Source organism: Lampetra fluviatilis, chromosome 51, assembly GCF_964198595.1.
Source record: "Lampetra fluviatilis chromosome 51, kcLamFluv1.1, whole genome shotgun sequence".
Taxonomy (NCBI): Eukaryota; Metazoa; Chordata; class Hyperoartia; order Petromyzontiformes; family Petromyzontidae; genus Lampetra; species Lampetra fluviatilis.
Window position 1 is genome coordinate 5743447 of NC_136325.1, and position 19725 is coordinate 5763171.

At 51.5% G+C, this 19725-nt stretch overlaps 1 protein-coding gene across 1 annotated transcript in view; it reads right to left on the reverse strand.

The window, feature by feature from the left end:
• The window catches only part of LOC144948832 (dedicator of cytokinesis protein 9-like), a gene marked incomplete at its 5' end in the record, with an annotated part of 71846 nt that extends 52524 nt beyond the window's left edge, over positions 1-19322 (reverse strand). The window contains 13 exons of the mRNA XM_078878483.1: positions 872-951; positions 4785-4964; positions 5392-5474; positions 6122-6244; positions 8810-9046; positions 10717-10860; positions 11972-12055; positions 12703-12770; positions 14205-14388; positions 15755-15889; positions 16323-16418; positions 18656-18725; positions 19135-19322. Of these exons, the coding sequence (XP_078734609.1) occupies positions 872-951; positions 4785-4964; positions 5392-5474; positions 6122-6244; positions 8810-9046; positions 10717-10860; positions 11972-12055; positions 12703-12770; positions 14205-14388; positions 15755-15889; positions 16323-16418; positions 18656-18725; positions 19135-19322 (1672 nt within the window). The remainder of the gene's footprint in view (positions 1-871; positions 952-4784; positions 4965-5391; positions 5475-6121; positions 6245-8809; positions 9047-10716; positions 10861-11971; positions 12056-12702; positions 12771-14204; positions 14389-15754; positions 15890-16322; positions 16419-18655; positions 18726-19134) is intronic.
• Positions 19323-19725: the final 403 nt, after the last annotated feature.

Sequence of the window (19725 nt, forward strand, 5' to 3'; positions counted from 1 at the left end):
CACCAGGCGAGAGAATTAACATCTTGCCACCGACTATCCGTACAAACTCGGCATCTGCGGCTGGTGGTTTATATTAGGACTGTCCACGTTGCTGGAACACCGTTACCCGCTCACCTTCACTCACCCTCTTCATTATCACTTTATCCAAAACACAGCGCCTACTTGCACCTGTACCTAAACGTCTTCCAGCGTCCCTTGCTCCCATATGTCTGCGCTGTCTTTCACTGTTAGACTAGGGGGGGGTGGGGAAGCGGTAGTGCAGTAGCGGTTAGCGCTGCACTACGAACCCGGCCATCCGCGTTCGATTCCCGCCCACGATCAACATTGGTGACAAATATCTGAACCGGTTCTGCCTCAAACAAGTACGTGGTGCGGTGTGTATACATCGCCACTAGGGAGACGTACGGTGAGAAAGAATTCAACATGCATAGCATGGTTGACTACATACGGTGCGAAAGAAGTTCAACATAGGACGGGTGGCTATGTACGATGTGAAATAATTCAACACACATAGTATGGTTGGCTACGTACGGTGCGAAAGAGGTTCAACATAAATTTGTATTTAAAGCTTTCGTGACTGCAGGGATTCATCTTCTTGGTTCTTTCGGTAAATTCACGTAGAAGGGAAATAATAGACGTTTCGGCCACAACGCAAGCAGCCGTCCTCAGGTGAAGAACAGGTCTGTCGGAAACGTCTATTATTTCCCTTCTACGTGACTTTACCGAAAGAACCAAGAAGAGGTTCAACATACGTACGTACGTCTCCCGTTTAAAAATATCCGGGAAACTGGCAAATCGGGACCCTCCGTGTAACAAAACCAAATGAAACTTAAACAAGTGTGATATGAATGCATTTGAAAGCAGGTCTTACTGGGCTGTTCTGCCGGCAGACTCTCCACAGTAACTTTGATGCTGCCTGGAATCGTTTGAAGTTTCGACATTTTTTCTGACCTGCAGACAACACACGCAGAGCAAAGACAAAGATCCCCCGTATAGCTTTAACAGACTGTTGGGGCAAGTGCTGTTAGCGAGCACCGATGAAGGCCGGCACGACACACGACGGGGGTAGATGGCCAACACCACGCCCGGCCGCCTTTGTCTCCCTAGTGGCGATGTTTACACACCGCACCAAGTACTCATTTGAGGCTGAGTCGACCTAGGGGAGGCCCAGGACCGGTTCAGATAATCGTCACTGGTGTTGGCAGTGAGCGGGAATCGAACTCGGGTGGCCGGGTTCGTAGCGCAACGCGCTCCCCACCAACAACACACGCAGAACACACACACACACAGTCTCTCTCGGCACATTCACGTGTGCGCACATACGTACTTAGACGCAACACCGATATGCAATCACATCACAAAAATGACATAAGCAGAGGACGCTAAAGCGTGCACAACAACACAAACAGTCGCCCCTCACCCCCTACGTCACCGCAGCACCTGTGCCAGGCTAGGTGCACTTCGAGGCCACGTGGAGTGTCAAAAGCTCGGTGCTGGTAGGAGGGGGTCCCGGGACAAGGCCTGGTGCCATGATGTAAACTGACTGAGATGACGGGCGCATGCACCACCTGTGCTGCCCACTGTGCCACCCCGCCGCATGTGTTCATCATCCACCCACGCTCCGCTCTTTATTGCGAGCGTCGCTCCTTCACCCGTTTGTGAGAGACGGACGGAGACAAGGCATCGACGCTTTTCACCTTCGTTGTAAAACAACAGGGAATTCCCTTTTCGCGATTTTGGGTTGAAAACATTCTATACCTATTTGTGACATGGCCACAAATTATAGCCCAACGAAGTTGCTTGTGATGGGGACATTTATAGCAGCCAAATACTCTGAACGCACGTAGGGAAAATCGTAGGGAACCAGAGAAAAATCCACAGGACCACGGGGAAAGAGACACGCAAACTCCAAATATCCAACAGGCATCAGGGTCGGGATCGAACCCACGTGCAGACTCAGATTCACGCGAAGACTCGTAGACTCACGAGGAGACGCATAGACTCACGTAGAGACTCATAGACTCACGTAGAGACCCATAGACTCACATAGAGACTCATAGACTCACGTAGAGACTCATAGACTCACGTAGAGACCCATAGACTCACGTGGAGACGCATAGACTCACGTAGAGACTCATAGACTCACGTAGAGACTCATAGACTCACGTGGAGACTCATAGACTCACGTAGAGACTCATAGACTCACATAGAGACACATAGACTCACGTGGAGACTCATAGACTCACGTAGAGACTCATAGACTCACGTGGAGACTCATAGACTCACGTAGAGACCCATAGACTCACGTGGAGACTCATAGACTCACGTAGAGACTCATAGACTCACGTAGAGACCCATAGACTCACGTAGAGACCCATAGACTCACGTGGAGACTCATAGACTCACGTAGAGACTCATAGACTCACGTAGAGACTCATAGACTCACGTAGAGACTCATAGACTCACGTGGAGACTCATAGACTCACGTAGAGACTCATAGACTCACGTAGAGACCCATAGACTCACGTAGAGACTCATAGACTCACGTAGAGACTCATAGACTCACGTGGAGACTCATAGACTCACGTAGAGACTCATAGACTCACGTGGAGACTCATAGACTCACGAAGAGACCCATAGACTCACGTGGAGACTCAGACTCACGAAGAGACCCATAGACTCACGTGGAGACGCATAGACTCACGTAGAGACTCATAGACTCACGTGGAGACTCATAGACTCACGTAGAGACTCATAGACTCACGTGGAGACTCATAGACTCACGTAGAGACTCATAGACTCACGTGGAGACTCATAGACTAACGTGGAGACTCATAGACTCACGTAGAGACTCATAGACTCACGTGGAGACTCATAGACTCACGTAGAGACTCATAGACTCACGTGGAGACTCATAGACTCACGTAGAGACTCATAGACTCACGTGGAGACTCATAGACTCACGTGGAGACTCATAGACTCATGTGGAGACTCATAGACTCACGTGGAGACTCATAGACTCACGTAGAGACTCATAGACTCACGTAGAGACTCATAGACTCATGTGGAGACTCATAGACTCACGTGGAGACTCATAGACTCACGTAGAGACTCATAGACTCATGTGGAGACTCATAGACTCACGTGGAGACGCATAGACTCACGTGGAGACTCATAGACTCACGTAGAGACTCATAGACTCATGTGGAGACTCATAGACTCACGTGGAGACGCATAGACTCACGTAGAGACCCATAGACTCACATAGAGACTCATAGACTCATGTGGAGACTCATAGACTCACGTGGAGACTCATAGACTCACGTGGAGACTCATAGACTCATGTGGAGACTCGTAGACTCACGTGGAGACGCATAGACTCACGTGGAGACTCATAGACTCACGTAGAGACCCATAGACTCATGTGGAGACTCATAGACTCACGTGGAGACGCATAGACTCACGTGGAGACTCATAGACTCACGTGGAGACGCATAGACTCACGTGGAGACTCATAGACTCACGTAGAGACTCATAGACTCACGTGGAGACTCATAGACTCACGTGGAGACTCATAGACTCACGTGGAGACTCATAGACTCACGTGGAGACGCATAGACTCACGTGGAGACTCATAGACTCACGTGGAGACTCATAGACTCACGTGGAGACTCATAGACTCACGTAGAGACTCATAGACTCACGTGGAGACTCATAGACTCACGTGGAGACTCATAGACTCACGTGGAGACTCATAGACTAGCGTAGAGACTCATAGACTCACGTAGAGACCCATAGACTCACGTAGAGACTCATAGACTCACGTGGAGACCCATAGACTCACGTAGAGACTCATAGACTCACGTGGAGACTCATAGACTCACGTGGAGACGCATAGACTCACGTGGAGACTCATAGACTCACATAGAGACTCATAGACTCACGTGGAGACCCATAGACTCACGTAGAGACTCATAGACTCACGTGGAGACTCATAGACTCACGTGGAGACTCATAGACTCACGTGGAGACTCATAGACTCACGTGGAGACGCATAGACTCACGTGGAGACTCATAGACTCACGTGGAGACTCATAGACTCACGTGGAGACTCATAGACTCACGTAGAGACTCATAGACTCACGTGGAGACTCATAGACTCACGTGGAGACTCATAGACTCACGTGGAGACTCATAGACTAGCGTAGAGACTCATAGACTCACGTAGAGACCCATAGACTCACGTAGAGACTCATAGACTCACGTGGAGACCCATAGACTCACGTAGAGACTCATAGACTCACGTGGAGACTCATAGACTCACGTGGAGACGCATAGACTCACGTGGAGACTCATAGACTCACATAGAGACTCATAGACTCACGTGGAGACCCATAGACTCACGTAGAGACTCATAGACTCACGTGGAGACTCATAGACTAGCGTAGAGACTCATAGACTCACATAGAGACTCATAGACTCACGTGGAGACCCATAGACTCACGTAGAGACTCATAGACTCACGTGGAGACTCATAGACTCACGTGGAGACGCATAGACTCACGTGGAGACTCATAGACTCACGTAGAGACCCATAGACTCACGTAGAGACTCATAGACTCACGTGGAGACTCATAGACTCACGTGGAGACTCATAGTCTCACGTAGAGACTCATAGACTCACGTAGAGACTCATAGACTCACGTAGAGACTCATAGACTCGCACAAATACCCAATGGTCGACTAAGCGGTCGGCAGCTCTGTGCCGGTGAGCGCCGTGGCACCGCGCTGGGGGCAAATCGTCCGCGTCGCGCCACCGTGCGCCCCTCCGCGTCGCGTACTTGTGCACGTCGACGAGCGCACGGAGCCAGTCGTCGCTCGACGTCCTGCCCGCGTCCTGGCGGAAGAGCGGGGAGAAGGAGGCGGCCTTGTCCAGCGCCCCGTTGACGTCGCGGAAGAGAGGCCTGCGGCGCGCGCGCGGGAGGGTGGCGGGGGGGGGTACGAGGAGGGGGAGACGGAGGGGGCGGGTGGGTGCAGGAGCGCACGCGAGCGGTGCCCAGCACGGTGACGCGAGGCTGCGACGACGACGGTGATGTGTGCGTGTCGAACTTTTTTCGCGCCGTGCGTAGCCAAGCGTGCCAGTCGGAGGTGCGGGGGAAGGACAGCAAACTAAAATTAAAAAGCAGCTCTAAAGAAATGAGTTTTCAATCCAGATCATTTAAACACGCATCGCTCCCAATGGTTTCCTAATATCAGGGGGAAGAGCATTCCAGACGGCCGCAGAAGCGCACCTGAAAGCGTGCAATGCGGTGACCGTCTTGATGATGACAATGATGATGATGACGATGGCGGTTATGACGTTGGTACGAGTGCGTGTGCGTGTGAGCGCACCTGAACGCCCAGCTGAATGGCATGTGATACTGGCCCATACGGCCACAGTACTGCCGCATTTGCTTCACCAACTTCTGGGCAACCTGGACGGGCAGGGAGTGGGGGTGAGAGGGAGAGGATGGTGCAACTATTGTTGATGTTACCAGCTAAGGCCCCACTGAGCCATGTAGCTCTTTTTCAGAAGCAACCTGGCCCCATATAGCAAACACACACAGCACACACACAGCACACACACACAGCACACACACAGCATACACACACAGCACACACAGCACACACAGCACACACACACAGCTCACACACAGCACACACAGCACACACACACAGCTCACACACAGCTCACACAGCACACACAGTTCACACACAGCACACACAGTACACACACAGCACACACAGCATACACACACAGTTGACACACAGCACACACAAACAGCTCACACACACAGTTGACACACAGCACACACAGCACACACACAGCTCACACACACAGCACGCACACAGCACACACACAGCTCACACACAGCACACACAAACACAGCACACCACACTTGCCGTCCAGAATTCGCCCGGTTTGGTTTGACCTCCCGGCGCAGCGCGAGCGAACCGCGTGGGGTTGTCCGACGACGACGCGCCAGTATCGGTCGACGGCAAAATAAAAAAAAGTGTTTGAGAGATGGCGCAGCGTGCCCGGCAGGGTCGGGGTGGGGAGCGGTGGGGGGGGGGTCACCACCTTGCCCGTGTCGTCGGCGCGGAGGTACGGCTCGGTGCACTGCGCCACGCTGCCCTGCAGCACCTTCTCCACGCGCACGAGCAGCAGCACGTCCGGGTGCGGGTCGCACACCGTGAACACGGCCTGCAGCGCACGCACACACACGCGCGCGTTACACACACACGCACACGTTACACACACGCACGCGTTACACACACACGCACACGTTACACACACACACACGCGTTACGCACACACGCACACGTTACACACACACGCACGTTACACACACACACGTTGCACACACACACACACGTTACACACACACACACACGTTACACACACACACGTTACACACACACGCGTTACACACACACACGTTACACACACATGCACACGTTACACACACACACGTTACACACACACGCGTTACACACACACGCGTTACACACACATGCACACGTTACACACACACACGTTACACACATACACGTTACACACACAGACGTTACACACACACACGTTACACACATACACGTTACACACACAGACGTTACACACACACACGTTACACACACACACGTTACACACACAGACGTCACACACGCACACGTTACACACACACGCGTTACACACACACGCGTTACACACACATGCACACGTTACACACACACACGTTACACACACACACGTTACACACACAGACGTTACACACACACGCGTTACACACACACACGTTGCACACACAGACGTTACACACACACACGTTACACACACACACGTTACACACACACACGTTGCACACACAGACGTTACACACACACACGTTACACACACACACGTTACACACACACACGTTGCACACACAGACGTTACACACACACACGTTACACACACACACGTTACACACACACACGTTACACACACAGACGTTACACACACACGCGTTACACACACATGCACACGTTGCACACACACACGTTACACACATACACGTTACACACACAGACGTTACACACACACACGTTACACACACACACGTTACACACACAGACGTTACACACACACGCGTTACACACACATGCACACGTTACACACACACACGTTGCACACACACACGTTACACACACACACACACGTTACACACACACACGTTACACACACATGCACACGTTACACACACACACGTTGCACACACACACGTTACACACACACACACACGTTGCACACACACACGTTACACACACATGCACACGTTACACACACACACGTTACACACACACACGTTACACACACACTACACATACACACGTTACACACACGTTACACACACGTTACACACAAACACGTTATACACATATTACACATACACACGTTACACACACGTTACACATACACACGTTACACACATGTTACACACAAACACGTTACACACATATTACACATACACACGTTACACACACACAATACATTCATTCTAGATTTGAAGCTTTCGTGACTGCAATGATTCATATTCTCAGGTTTTTTCGGTAAAGTCACGTAGGTAAAAACATTAAAATTAATGAAAGTAAAATAAAACAAAACAAAATAAAATTCACGACGTTTCGGAGGCAACACAAGTCTCCGTCATCAGGTGGGACCGTCACTTGTGTTGCCTCCGAAACGTCGTGAATTTTATTTTGTTTTGTTTTATTTTACTTTCATTAATTTTAATGTTTTTACCTACGTGACTTTACCGAAAAAACCTGAGAATAACAATACATTCACACATTACACACACATTAAACACACACATTGCACACACGCGTGCATTACACATAGACATTACACACACACACGTTACACACACACGCGTTACACACACACATATTACACACACAGACATATACAAAGACAAATATCCCCCGTATAGTCTTAGCAGACCGTTGGGGCAAGTATTGTTCGTGAGAACCTATGAAGGCTTTGCACGGGACACGAAGGGGTGGGTGGGTGGGTGGCCAGCACCACGCCCAAACCGCCTTTGTCTCCCCAGTGGCGATGGCCGTACCCAACAGAGCTCAAGAGTGAACTGGTCAGGGTCGGTCATGATCCAGCCCTCACCGAATCACTCAGTGGCTCGCTGGGTTAGTCTCCACCTATCGATAACGTGTTTACACACCGCACCAGGTGCTCATTTGAGGCCGAGTCTTCGTATCGGAGGCCCAAGAGCTTTTCAGATAATCGTCACCGGTGTTGGCCGTGAGCGGGAATTGAACACGGGTCGCCGGGTTCGTAGCGCAGCGTGCTAGCCACTACACTACCGCTCCCCACAACAAAGATCCCCCATATAGCCTTAACAGACTGTAGGGGCAAGTGCTGTTAGCGAGCACCTATGAAGGCCGCAACGGTACACGAGGGGGTGGGTGGCCAGCACCACGCCCGACCACCTTTGTCTCCCTAGTGGCGATGTTTACACACCGCACCAGGTACTCATTTGAGGCTGAGTCGACCTAGGCGAGGCCCAGGACTGGTTCAGATAATCGTCACCGGTGTTGGCCGTGAGCGGGAATCAAACTCGGGTCGCCGGGTTCATAGCGTAGCACAGCGCGCTAACCGCTACACCACCGCTCCCCACAACAGACACACACACTCACTCATACACAAAGACACGTTACACACACACGCACATTACACATATCACCGGCGCTCCCACCGCGAGCCCAAACTCGCCTGAGTGGGGTACAGCAGCGCCTCGGTGGGCAGGCTAGGCGGGGCAGGCTCCCCGGGCCGCCGGGCCTGTCCGCCGGCGGCCGTCGCCACGTCGCCGTTGGCCTGCACCGCGGGCGACGCGCCGCCGCCCAGCAGCTCCCGCACGGCCGGGGGGTTGAGGTCGGCGTGGAAGTCGGCCGAGATCTTCCTCGCCGTGCGAAGGTCGTACAGGGCCAGCGTGATGAAGAACGGCTCCACCTGGGGAGCGGAGGCGAGATGTTAACTACCTCGCTCCTTCTTTTTGGTTCTTTTGGTAAAGTCGCGTAGAAGGGAAATAATAAAATAATAAAAATAAAACATAATAAAATACAATTCTCACGACGTTTCGGCCACAACGCAAGCAGCCGTCCTCAGGTGAAGAACAGGTCTGTCGGAAAGACAGCGTCTGAATGAAACACCACCAGGCTTGGCAGCGTATATTTAAGCTGGGTTGGAGGGGGAAAAGCGCCTTGACAAAGGAATTTACATATCAAGAGGAATTTAGCATATTTATGGGAAATGCAGATATGGGATTAGTCACTACTTATGGAATGCGTAGGAGGTGGGTAGGGGGTTTCAAAGTCATATTATGCCCGTGCATTATGCAGTATGCAGGATTAGCAGCATCAAAGGGAGGGAGTAGGGTTAGCTTAATAAAGGGAAGGAATGTTAATAGTATGGAGCTGCAGCAGCTATACCACCACGTAAAAAAATAAAATATAAACTACATCTGTGTCATCAATATACTAAATATACTCTCCAATAAGCTGAGCTACTAACAGTTAGTCATACATTACAATTCTATGTCGCAAAAAATATAATATGCCTCCAGCTAAACTTTTTTACCTCGCTCCGTATGCAGGAGGTCGTGGGTTCGATCCCGACCCTGACGCCTGTTGTATGTTTGGAGTTTGCGCGTTCTCTCTCTATCTCTGCCCGTGGGCGTGCGGATTTTTCTCCGGATCCTCCGGTTTTTCCCTCCACATTTGGAATCGACGTGCATTTAGAGTATTTGGCTGCTATACATTTCCACGTGATAAGCCACTTCGTTGAGCTATCATTTGTGGCCAGGTCACTTCTGAAAAAGAGCTACATAGCTTAGTGGGCCTTACCTGGTAAAATAACATTCTTTCTATTCGTTTTAGTTTTACTTCATCCTGTACTCAACTAGCCAATGAGTGACCAAAGAAGAAGTTAGAAAAAGTTTTGACTTAATACTTTCGTGACTGCAGGAATTCATATTCTTTGGTTCTTTCGGTAAAGTCACGTGGAATAAAAAATATTACAATTATAATAAAATTAAAATAACCACGACGTTTCGGTCGCACATAGAAGACCACCTGATGATGCAGGTGGTGATGAGAAGGAAACTGGCACTATTTGTAGGGTGGACAACAACAGAAAAAATAAAAGTGTGTTTGTTGTTGTTGTTCGGACAAAATGTAAGGAATCGGAAAGAGAGGAAGACCTGACGGAGAATGGCTTGAGGAAGACATGACAGGTTGGTGCCAGAAAGATGTGGCCACTACTTGAGCCATATTGACGCAAAGGCCGAGGAAAGTGGAAGCAAATGACGAAATGCACAGTGGACACCTACGGGGTGTCCACTGTGAGTGACAAGTCGTAAACAGCAGTGGCCTGCAAGTGAACATAAGCCTGCCAGTAGCTGGGGGGGGGGCAATGCTGTAATTCTTTCCTTCCCAAATACATAATTCAGGAGTTATAATTTTTTTAGAACCGCAACTCTCCGCGTCGCTGGGTCCCTCTCACGGTGATCTTGCCAATGGCGCAATTTTTTTATTTTTCATAACAAAAAAAATTACATATACAAGTTTATTTTTGATGTGTTTTTTGTTGTTGTTGTTTTTTTTATGTGGGGTGATCCGTACGTTGCTCTTGACGCCTCCGCTGTCGGAGAAGCAGGCCTGCACGGCGAGGTTGAAGCCCAGGCAGGAGACGAGAAGCCGCGTCGCTCTCTTCTCCCGCGGCGGCCTCGCCTCCCGCTCCGCCTCGCCCACCATGGGGCTCATCCTCTGCGGGCAGGATGGAGGGGTGGGGGGGCGGCACCGGTGCAGCGAGGTCACAGGGGAGGCGTTAAAGAGCAGCTCAAGCCAACAAGCAATCCCGCTCGGCACAGAAGCTAAACGACTGAATCGTTTTTATTTTTTTACCGGTAATGTTCAACGTGTTTCGCACCGGAGGTGGAGTGGAAAGGACAACAAACTGACACCCAAATAGCGGTTCTGAAGTAATTCGTTCTCAATTAAGATTATTTGAAAGTGCATAGCTCCAGCGGCTTCCTAATATCGGAAGGAAGAGCGTTCCAGACGGCCGCGGAAGCGCTTCTGAAAGCGTGCGATGCAGTTGCCGTCTTTCGTGCGATGGCTAGCCAGAAGCCGCTGCTGTGAGGATGATCGGATTTAGCGTGATGGTGATTGCTCCTTGACGAGGTCAGCAAGGGTATTGTGGTTCATTTGTGGCAAGCACTTTGTGTGCAATGAATGTGACCTTGTAAAATAAAAGGTAAAGACCACTGAGCTGTATAGCTCGTATTCAGATGCGACTTGGCCACAAATAATAGCTCAACAAAGTGGCTTGCATCATGTGGAAGTGTATCGCGGTCAAGATAATCGAAGCCCATATATCTCCAAACGTGGAGGGAAAAACCAGAGGCACCCGGAGAAAAATCCACACGACCACGGGAAGAGAAAAATATAACAGCAGCGGTCAGGGCCGGGCTCGAACCCACGACCTCCTGCATGGCAGGAGAGGTAGTTAACATCCCGCCAAATTCCTCAGAGCACGGTAGGCCTCGGCAAGGTAAGGTAAAAGTGTAAAAACAACGAGCCTACCTTTACCCTACCTTTTACCTTACCACAATACAATCACTCTACCCTACCTTTAACCCTTTAGCAGTTAAGGTAAAAGGTAAAAAGCAACGAGCCTACCTTTTACCCTACCTTTTACCCTTACCCCTTGGCATGTCGACACCTTTACCCTTTACCCTTTTACCCGGTAAAAAGGGTACAATTACCTTACCTTGTCGAGGCCTAGAGCACGGCAATACCAGTAAACAGCTGGACGAAAACGTTCGCGACACGAACCCGGCGAGCGATCGCGGAGTGAAACGATCGTTGGGACTACCTGCATCTCGGGGGTGAGCACGAACACGTTCAGCCGGCCCTCCTTCCTGCTCACCCTCGTCGTCTCCTCGTGCGTCTTGGCATCCTGCGCGCAGGAGACATCGCACCCCCGACATGATCCCCCCATTCCGCCGGGCTACTCGGCATCTCGCCGCGCAGAAACCACCCCGGTCTAGGTGGAGCTCTCGGGAGGTGCACCACTTTGCCGCCGGGGGAGAATGGCCCTGGCAGACGAGCGGGCGGCAGCGGGCCTAACTTAACGGTTAGTGGCAACCGGGAATGACCGGTGGAGAGCCGAGTCTGGTGCGTGTTAAACATCGACATGTGGCCGGTGATAGAATAAGAATGGTCACTGTAGCAGCTCTGTACCATGACCGGCAGTGAGACTCACCCTGAGACTCACCCTGAGACTCACCCCGAGACTCACCCTGACACTCATCCTGACACTCACCCTGAGACTCACCCTGACACTCACCCTGAGACTCACCCTGAGACTCACCCTGAGACTCACCCTGACACTCACCCTGACACTCACCCTGAGACTCACCCTGACACTCACCCTGACACTCACCCTGAGACTCACCCTGACACTCACCCTGAGACTCACCCTGAGACTCACCCTGAGACTCATCCTGACACTCACCCTGAGACTCACCCTGAGACTCACCCTGACACTCACCCTGATACTCACCCCGAGACTCAGCGTGAGTCTGGTCAGTACGCGAGACTCACCGTGACGAGCTGCAGCTGAATATCGGAGCTCTCGCACGACTCCGCTGCATCAGGGCAATCGCTGTCATCTGCACAAGAGCACACGGTGGACAAATCGCTAAGAAATCACCACCACCATCCCCTCTACAACGCTCATCAACGCCACCATAAATACAGCCATAAACAAAACAACCAGTATTATCCCTACAACCAGCATCACCAACGCCATCATAACCACCACTATTGGGACTATCACCACCACTGTCATCATTGACACCACCAGACAAAAGGCAAATATCCCCCGTGTAGCCATACAGACTGTTGGAGCGAGTGCTGTTAGCGGGCGCCTATTAAGGCCTACATGGCACACGAGGGGGCGGTATGGTCAGTACCACGCCAGATCATGTTTAATTAGGACAACCACCACTATCATCAACACCAACGCTGCTGGGGAAAGTGCTATTAATCAACACCACCACTATCGACAATACAATGACCACAACACACAATTATTCATGCACTCCCACTCTGCTTGTGTACACTGATGTAGCGTTCTATGGTCGTGTTTCTGAGCATCTTTGCAACATCCTTTCAGCAATATCCTTGAACTCGTTAAACCCACTTTGCTTTGACATCCCATCCGTACGGCATGGAGCCTTCATGCAAACAGATGTACGAATCACAACTGGTCTCTGTTGGGGTCTCTAGACAATAGACAGACAGACTGGTCTCTGATGGGGTCTCTAGACAATAGACTGACAGACCTGGTCACTGATGGGGTCTCTAGACAATAGACTGACAGACCGGTCTCTGATGGGGTCTCTAGATAATAGACTGACAGACTGGTCTCTGATGGAGTCTCTAGACAATAGACTGACAGACTGGTCTCTGATGGGGTCCCTAGACAATAGACTGACAGACTGGTCTCTGATGGGGTCTCTAGACAATAGACTGACAGACTGGTCTCTGATGGAGTCTCTAGACAATAGACTGACAGACTGGTCTCTGATGGGGTCTCTAGACAATAGACTGACAGACCTGGTCACTGATGGGGTCTCGAAACAATAGACTGACCGATCGGTGGTCTAATGGGGTGTCTAGACAATAGACAAACAGAGTGGTCTCTGATGGGGTCTCTAAACAATAGACAGACAGTCCTAGTCTCTGTTGGGGTCTCGAGACAATAGACTGACAGACTGGTCTCTGTTGTGGTCTCTAGACAATAGACAGACAGAGCGGTCTCTGATGGGGTCTCTAAACAACAGACAGACAGTCCCAGACACTGATGAGGTCTCTAAACAATAGACAGAGTGGTCTCTGATGCGGTCTCTGATAGGATCTCTAAACAATAGACAGACAGTCCCAGACACTGATGAGGTCTCTAAACAACAGACAGTCCTAGTCTCCGTTGGGCTCTCTAGACATTAGGCAGTCCCCGACACCGATGAGGCCCTCGGGACAACAGACAGACAGAGCGTCTCTCTGCCGGCAAAGAACAAGAGAGACTCCGGACGTCCACGCACCTCGACTCCTCCTGTCCACCTCCTGGGCCTTGTTTTCCTGCATGGCCGCCTCGAACTGGCCCTGCAGCACCTTGTGGAGCAGGGCCCTCCACTCGTCCACCTCGGCATCGCTCTCCGCCGCCAGCACCACGCTGCTGCGGTCCATCATCTTGAGCTCGAACGCGTGGCGCCGCAGCCTCGCGTTCTGACGACAACCGCGGCGGCAAAGCGACGGCGTCAGGCGGGGACACGCCGGTGGTGGGGGTGGTGGTGGGGGGGAGCAGAAGGTTGCGCTTCTAGCGGCGGACGCTGTGGGCCGCGATGACGATGGCAGCGGGGCGTTCAGGACGCGCGCTGGCGGAGGCTTGGTTCACGTTTGCCGCAGTGGCTAGGAGATATCAGCGACCTCGGCTGGTATGCAGGAGGTCGTGGGTTCGAAGCCGACCCTAAGGCCTGCTGTTTGCGTCTCTCGCTCATCATCATTACGGTGGCTAGGAGATGTTAGTGACCTCGCCTGGTACGCAGGAGGTCGTGGGTTCGAACCTGACCCTAAGGCCTGCTGTTTATTTGGGGTTTGCGTCTCTCTCTCATCATCATTACGGTGGCTAGGAGATGTTAGTGACCTCGCCTGGTACGCAGGAGGTCGAAGATTCGAACCTGACCCTAAGGCCTGCTGCTGTATATTTGGGGTTTGTATCTCTCTCTCATCATCATCACAGTGGCTCGGAAATGTTAGCGACCTCGCCTGGTATGCAGGAGGTCGTGGGTTCGAACCTGACCCTGACGCCCGTTGTTCTCTCTGTCCCTCATCGTGGCCACGTAGATTTTTCTTCTCCGGGTCCTCCGGTTTTTCCCCTCCAGATTTAGAATCGACGTCACGTTTGTCAAGAGTATTTGGCTGTGAAAAATTTCCAAGCGAGAAGCCACTTCGTTGAGCGATCATTTGTGGCCAGGTCACTTCTCAAACAAGGCTGTACAGCTCAGTGGACCTTACCTGGTCAAATAATAATACATTTATCTTCTTGGTTCTTTCAGTAAAGTCACGTAGAAGGGAAATAATTTTGCTGTTTTTCACACCTGATGATGATTGCTTGTGTTGCAGTTGAAACGTCGTGAGAATTTTATTGTTTAATATTTGTATTATTTTATTATTTCCCTTCTACGTGACTTTACCGAAAGAACCAAGAAGATGAATCCCTGCAGTCACGAAAGATTTAAATCGAAATAATAAATTGTTTAGTTTCAGTTTTTTGCCGAATTTAGTAAAAAAATCCTCGCAAACTAAGCAATTAGGAAAGGCAAATATAAATGGGAGCATCACCCCCCACTAGTGGCAGGCTTATGCCCCTTTGCAGGCCGCCGCTGCATACTACTTGCCGCTCACGGAGACAGCTGACAGTGGGGGTCACCTAGGTCCACGCAGCGCCGTGTGTACACACTCACCAACCTTCACGCCCGTCGTCCTGCCCGCAGCCGGGCCCTGCCCCCCCACACCCCACACCCCCCCACCCCCCCACACCCCCCCCACCCACCCCCCCCCCCCCACCACCCCTCGCCCACCGGGTTCCTACCGGCACGACGCCCAGGCACGCGTCCAGGAAGATGGAGCCCTTGGCCTCGGCCAGGCTCTTGTCGTCCTTGTAGAAGTTGAGCGCGTACGACCCGTCCGGCTGCTGGCTCAGGTGGAAGAACCTCCGCTTGAACGTCTGCGCGGGGACAAAAACGGACGGTGGGGACAAAGGAGCAGCCCTGCAATTGCCTGCTCGTGCCACTTGCTGATAGCAGTGCTACCAGTGGAGAGCAGTGCTACCAGCTGATAGCAATAGTACCAGCTGATACTACAGGCTGATAGCAATGCGATCAGCTGATAGCAATAGTACCAGCTGATACTACTAGCTGATAGCAATGCGATCAGCTGATAGCAATAGTACCAGCTGATACTACTAGCTGATAGCAATGCGATCAGCTGATAGCAATATTACCAGCTGATACTACTAGCTGATAGCAATGTGATCAGCTGATAGCAATCGTACCAGCTGATACTATCAGCTGATAGCAGCACAGCCAGTGGATAGCAATGCTACCTGCTGTGCGGTGAGGATTCCAATCTGGGCCCAGGCCTCCGAGCGCATCGCTCACCTTCATGGTCACGCTGCTCGTGCTCGTGAAGTTGCCCTTGTAGAGCCAGCCCTGCTTGGTGACGCCACTTCTCAGCGAGGCCACGGACACGGAATCCTGGGCGACACACGCAGAGGTCACACACGAATACGGAAGCCTGGGCGACACGCGCAGAGGTCACGCACGGACACGGAATCCTGGGCGACATGCACAGAGGTCACGCACAGACACGGAACGGTGGATGACACGCACAGAGGTCACGCACAGACACGGAAGCCTGGGCGACACGCGCGCAGAGGTCACGCACAGACACGGAATCCTGGGCGACATGCACAGAGGTCACGCACAGACACGGAACGGTGGATGACACGCACAGAGGTCACGCACGGACACGGAACGGTGGATGACACGCACAGAGGTCACGCACAGACACGGAACGGTGGACTACGCGCGCAGAGGTCACGCACAGACACGGAAAGGTGGACGACACGCGCAGAGGTCACGCACAGACACGGAACAGTGGACGACACGCACAGAGGTTACGCACAGACACGGAACGGTGGACTACGCACACAGAGGTCATGCACGCACACGGAAAGGTGGACGACACGGACAGAGGTCACGCACGGACACGGAAGCCTGGGCGACACGCACAGAGGTCATGCACAGACACGGAAAGGTGGACGACACGCACAGAGGTCACGCACGGACACGGAAAGGTGGACGACACGCGCAGAGGTCACGCACGCACACGGAAAGGTGGACGACACGCACAGAGGTCATGCACAGACACGGAAAGGTGGACGACACGCACAGAGGTCATGCACAGACACGGAAAGGTGGACGACATGCACAGAGGTCACGCACGCACACGGAAAGGTGGACGACACGCGCAGAGGTCACGCACGCACACGGAAAGGTGGACGACACGCACAGAGGTCACGCACGCACATGGAAAGGTGGACGACACGCACAGAGGTCATGCACAGACACGGAAAGGTGGACGACACGCACAGAGGTCACGCACGGACACGGAAGCCTGGGCGACACGCGCAGAGGTCATGCACACACAGGGAATTTCTACCAATGATGTGGTTCGCATCGTGTCATGCGATGAGGAATTTGGAAATCTCACGAAACTGTGTGGGGGCCATTCTGTCAAAGAACAGCCGCGACGTGGAATGAAAAACTAAAATCGTTCAAAAAGTGGCATTATTATCCTTTACACAGCAGTGGGCGTACTTTCCCACCAACATTCCTATGAAATCCCGGTCAAAACACTGATGCTCATTTTAATTCTCAAGAGCTGAAATTCAGCCAAAATGAAGTGCAAAACCAAATTTAAATCGATGTTTTTTTTTTCCGTGCAGCCATTGGCGATTGAGCGGAGACCACCAACTTACTTTACCTGTGAAGCCGGTTTCACCACAACTCCATCAACGTGCGTCCATGGGTGCCTGTGTATGGACCAGTGATGTGTATGCAAGCCTAAAACTAAAAAAAATATGTTTTATTTTATTTTACCAGGTACGGCCCACTGAGCTACTGTATATATCTCTTTATTATCAGAAGCTTCCTAGCCATCACATGATAGCTTAACGAAGTGGCTTAACGAAGTGGCTTATCATCACGTGGAAGTTTATAGCAGCCAAATGCTCTAAACGCCTGGTTTTAAGAAGGTCATTGGTTCAATCCCGACCATGATGCCTGTATATTTGGAGGTTGCGTGTCCCTCTCCCCGTGACCACGTGGATTTTTCTCCGGGTCCTCCGCTTTTTCCCGTCCACATTTATAATCTACGTGCACTTAGAGTATCTGGCTGCTATAAATGTCCACACGATGATAAGCCAAATGTTGAGCAATCATTTGTGATGGTCACGTGGCTTCTGAAAAAGAGCTATACAGCACCTCAGTGGGCCTTACCTGGTAAAATAAACAAGTCTAGATTTGTTTTTATAGTTTTAGAAGTTGTGTTGTTTTCCCAGCCACTCTCTGCACGCCGATTGCACGTCTCGCGTCACGGCGCTGCTGTGTGTACACGGCCGCTGTGACCTAGGTGACCCCCAGTGCCAGCTGTCCCCCATGATAGATAAGTAGTGCACGGCAGTGGCCTGCAAGTGGGCATGCATAAGCCTGCCAGTAGGGAAGGGCTGTGGCGATACTGCCGTTTGTTTTTCTTTTGATTGCCCATCCCAATTATGTAATGTGTGAGCAAGAATGAATTTGGTTAAACAAAGAGAGCCAACTTTTATTTCTTTTTTTAAACGGGAGAAAAAAACTAAATCGGTGCGAAAAAATAAATGCGGAGGATTCAATTGGGCAAAGTGGCCATCGCTCCGCCAAGGGCATCTCACCTCGTCGTTCTCTGTGACCTCATCGATCTCGAACTGGTGACTCACGAGCCGGTCCGTCTGCAGGTCCTTTCTGTTTACAGAACAACCGCACGACCGCCGCGGCGTTGAAACCAAAACTGCGAGACGCTATCGGGAAATCTAAACACAACGACACCCGGCGTTGAAACTGAAACGTGAAATACTATCATGAAATCTAAACGCCGCGAGGCTTAGCGTTAAAACAAAAACGCGAGACCCATCGAAAAGTCTGAACGCGAGACCCGGCCTTAAAACAAAAACGCGAGACCATCGAGAAATCTGAACGTGACACCCGGCCTTAAAACCAAAACATGAGACCCAACGAGAAATTTGAAACCGAGACCCGGCCTTAAAACGAAAACGCGAAACTCGATGTAAAATGTTACGCAAGCCCCCATCACGAAATCTCAAACACGAGATCGCAACGCCGCGAGGAGTGGAGAGAGGAGCCTGCGGCCTACCTGGGAAGACGATGCACGTCCCCCGAGTAGGGCTCGTACTTGTACTTGATGACATGCCAGTCCGAGTTGTAGGTCTTGATGCACTGCGAAAGCGGATGGAGGCCAGATTGTGACAGGCGGAAAGAGAGAGAAAGAGAGAGAGCAACGGTTTGGGAGCACGGGCAGCCACCGGGCGTCACGGTGATGAGATGTTAACTCCCTCGACTGGTACACAGGAGGTTGTGGGTTCGATCCCGACCCTGACGCCTGCTGTATATTTGGAGTCTGCGTCTCTCTCTCATCGTCATCATGGTGGCTAGTAGATGTTAACTACCTCGCCTGGTATGAAAGAGGTCGTGGGTTCGATCCCGACCCTGACGCCTGCTGTATATTTGGAGTCTGCGTATCTCTCTCATCGTCATCACGGTGGCTAGGAGATGTTAACTACCTCGCCTGGTATGCAGGAGGTCGTGGGTTTGATCCCGACCCTGACGCCTGCTGCTGTATATTTAGAGTTTGCGTGTCTATCTCTCCCGTGGTGGCATGGATTTTTCTCCGGGTCTTCCAGTGTTTCCCTCCACATATATAATCAACGTGAGCTCAGAGTATTTG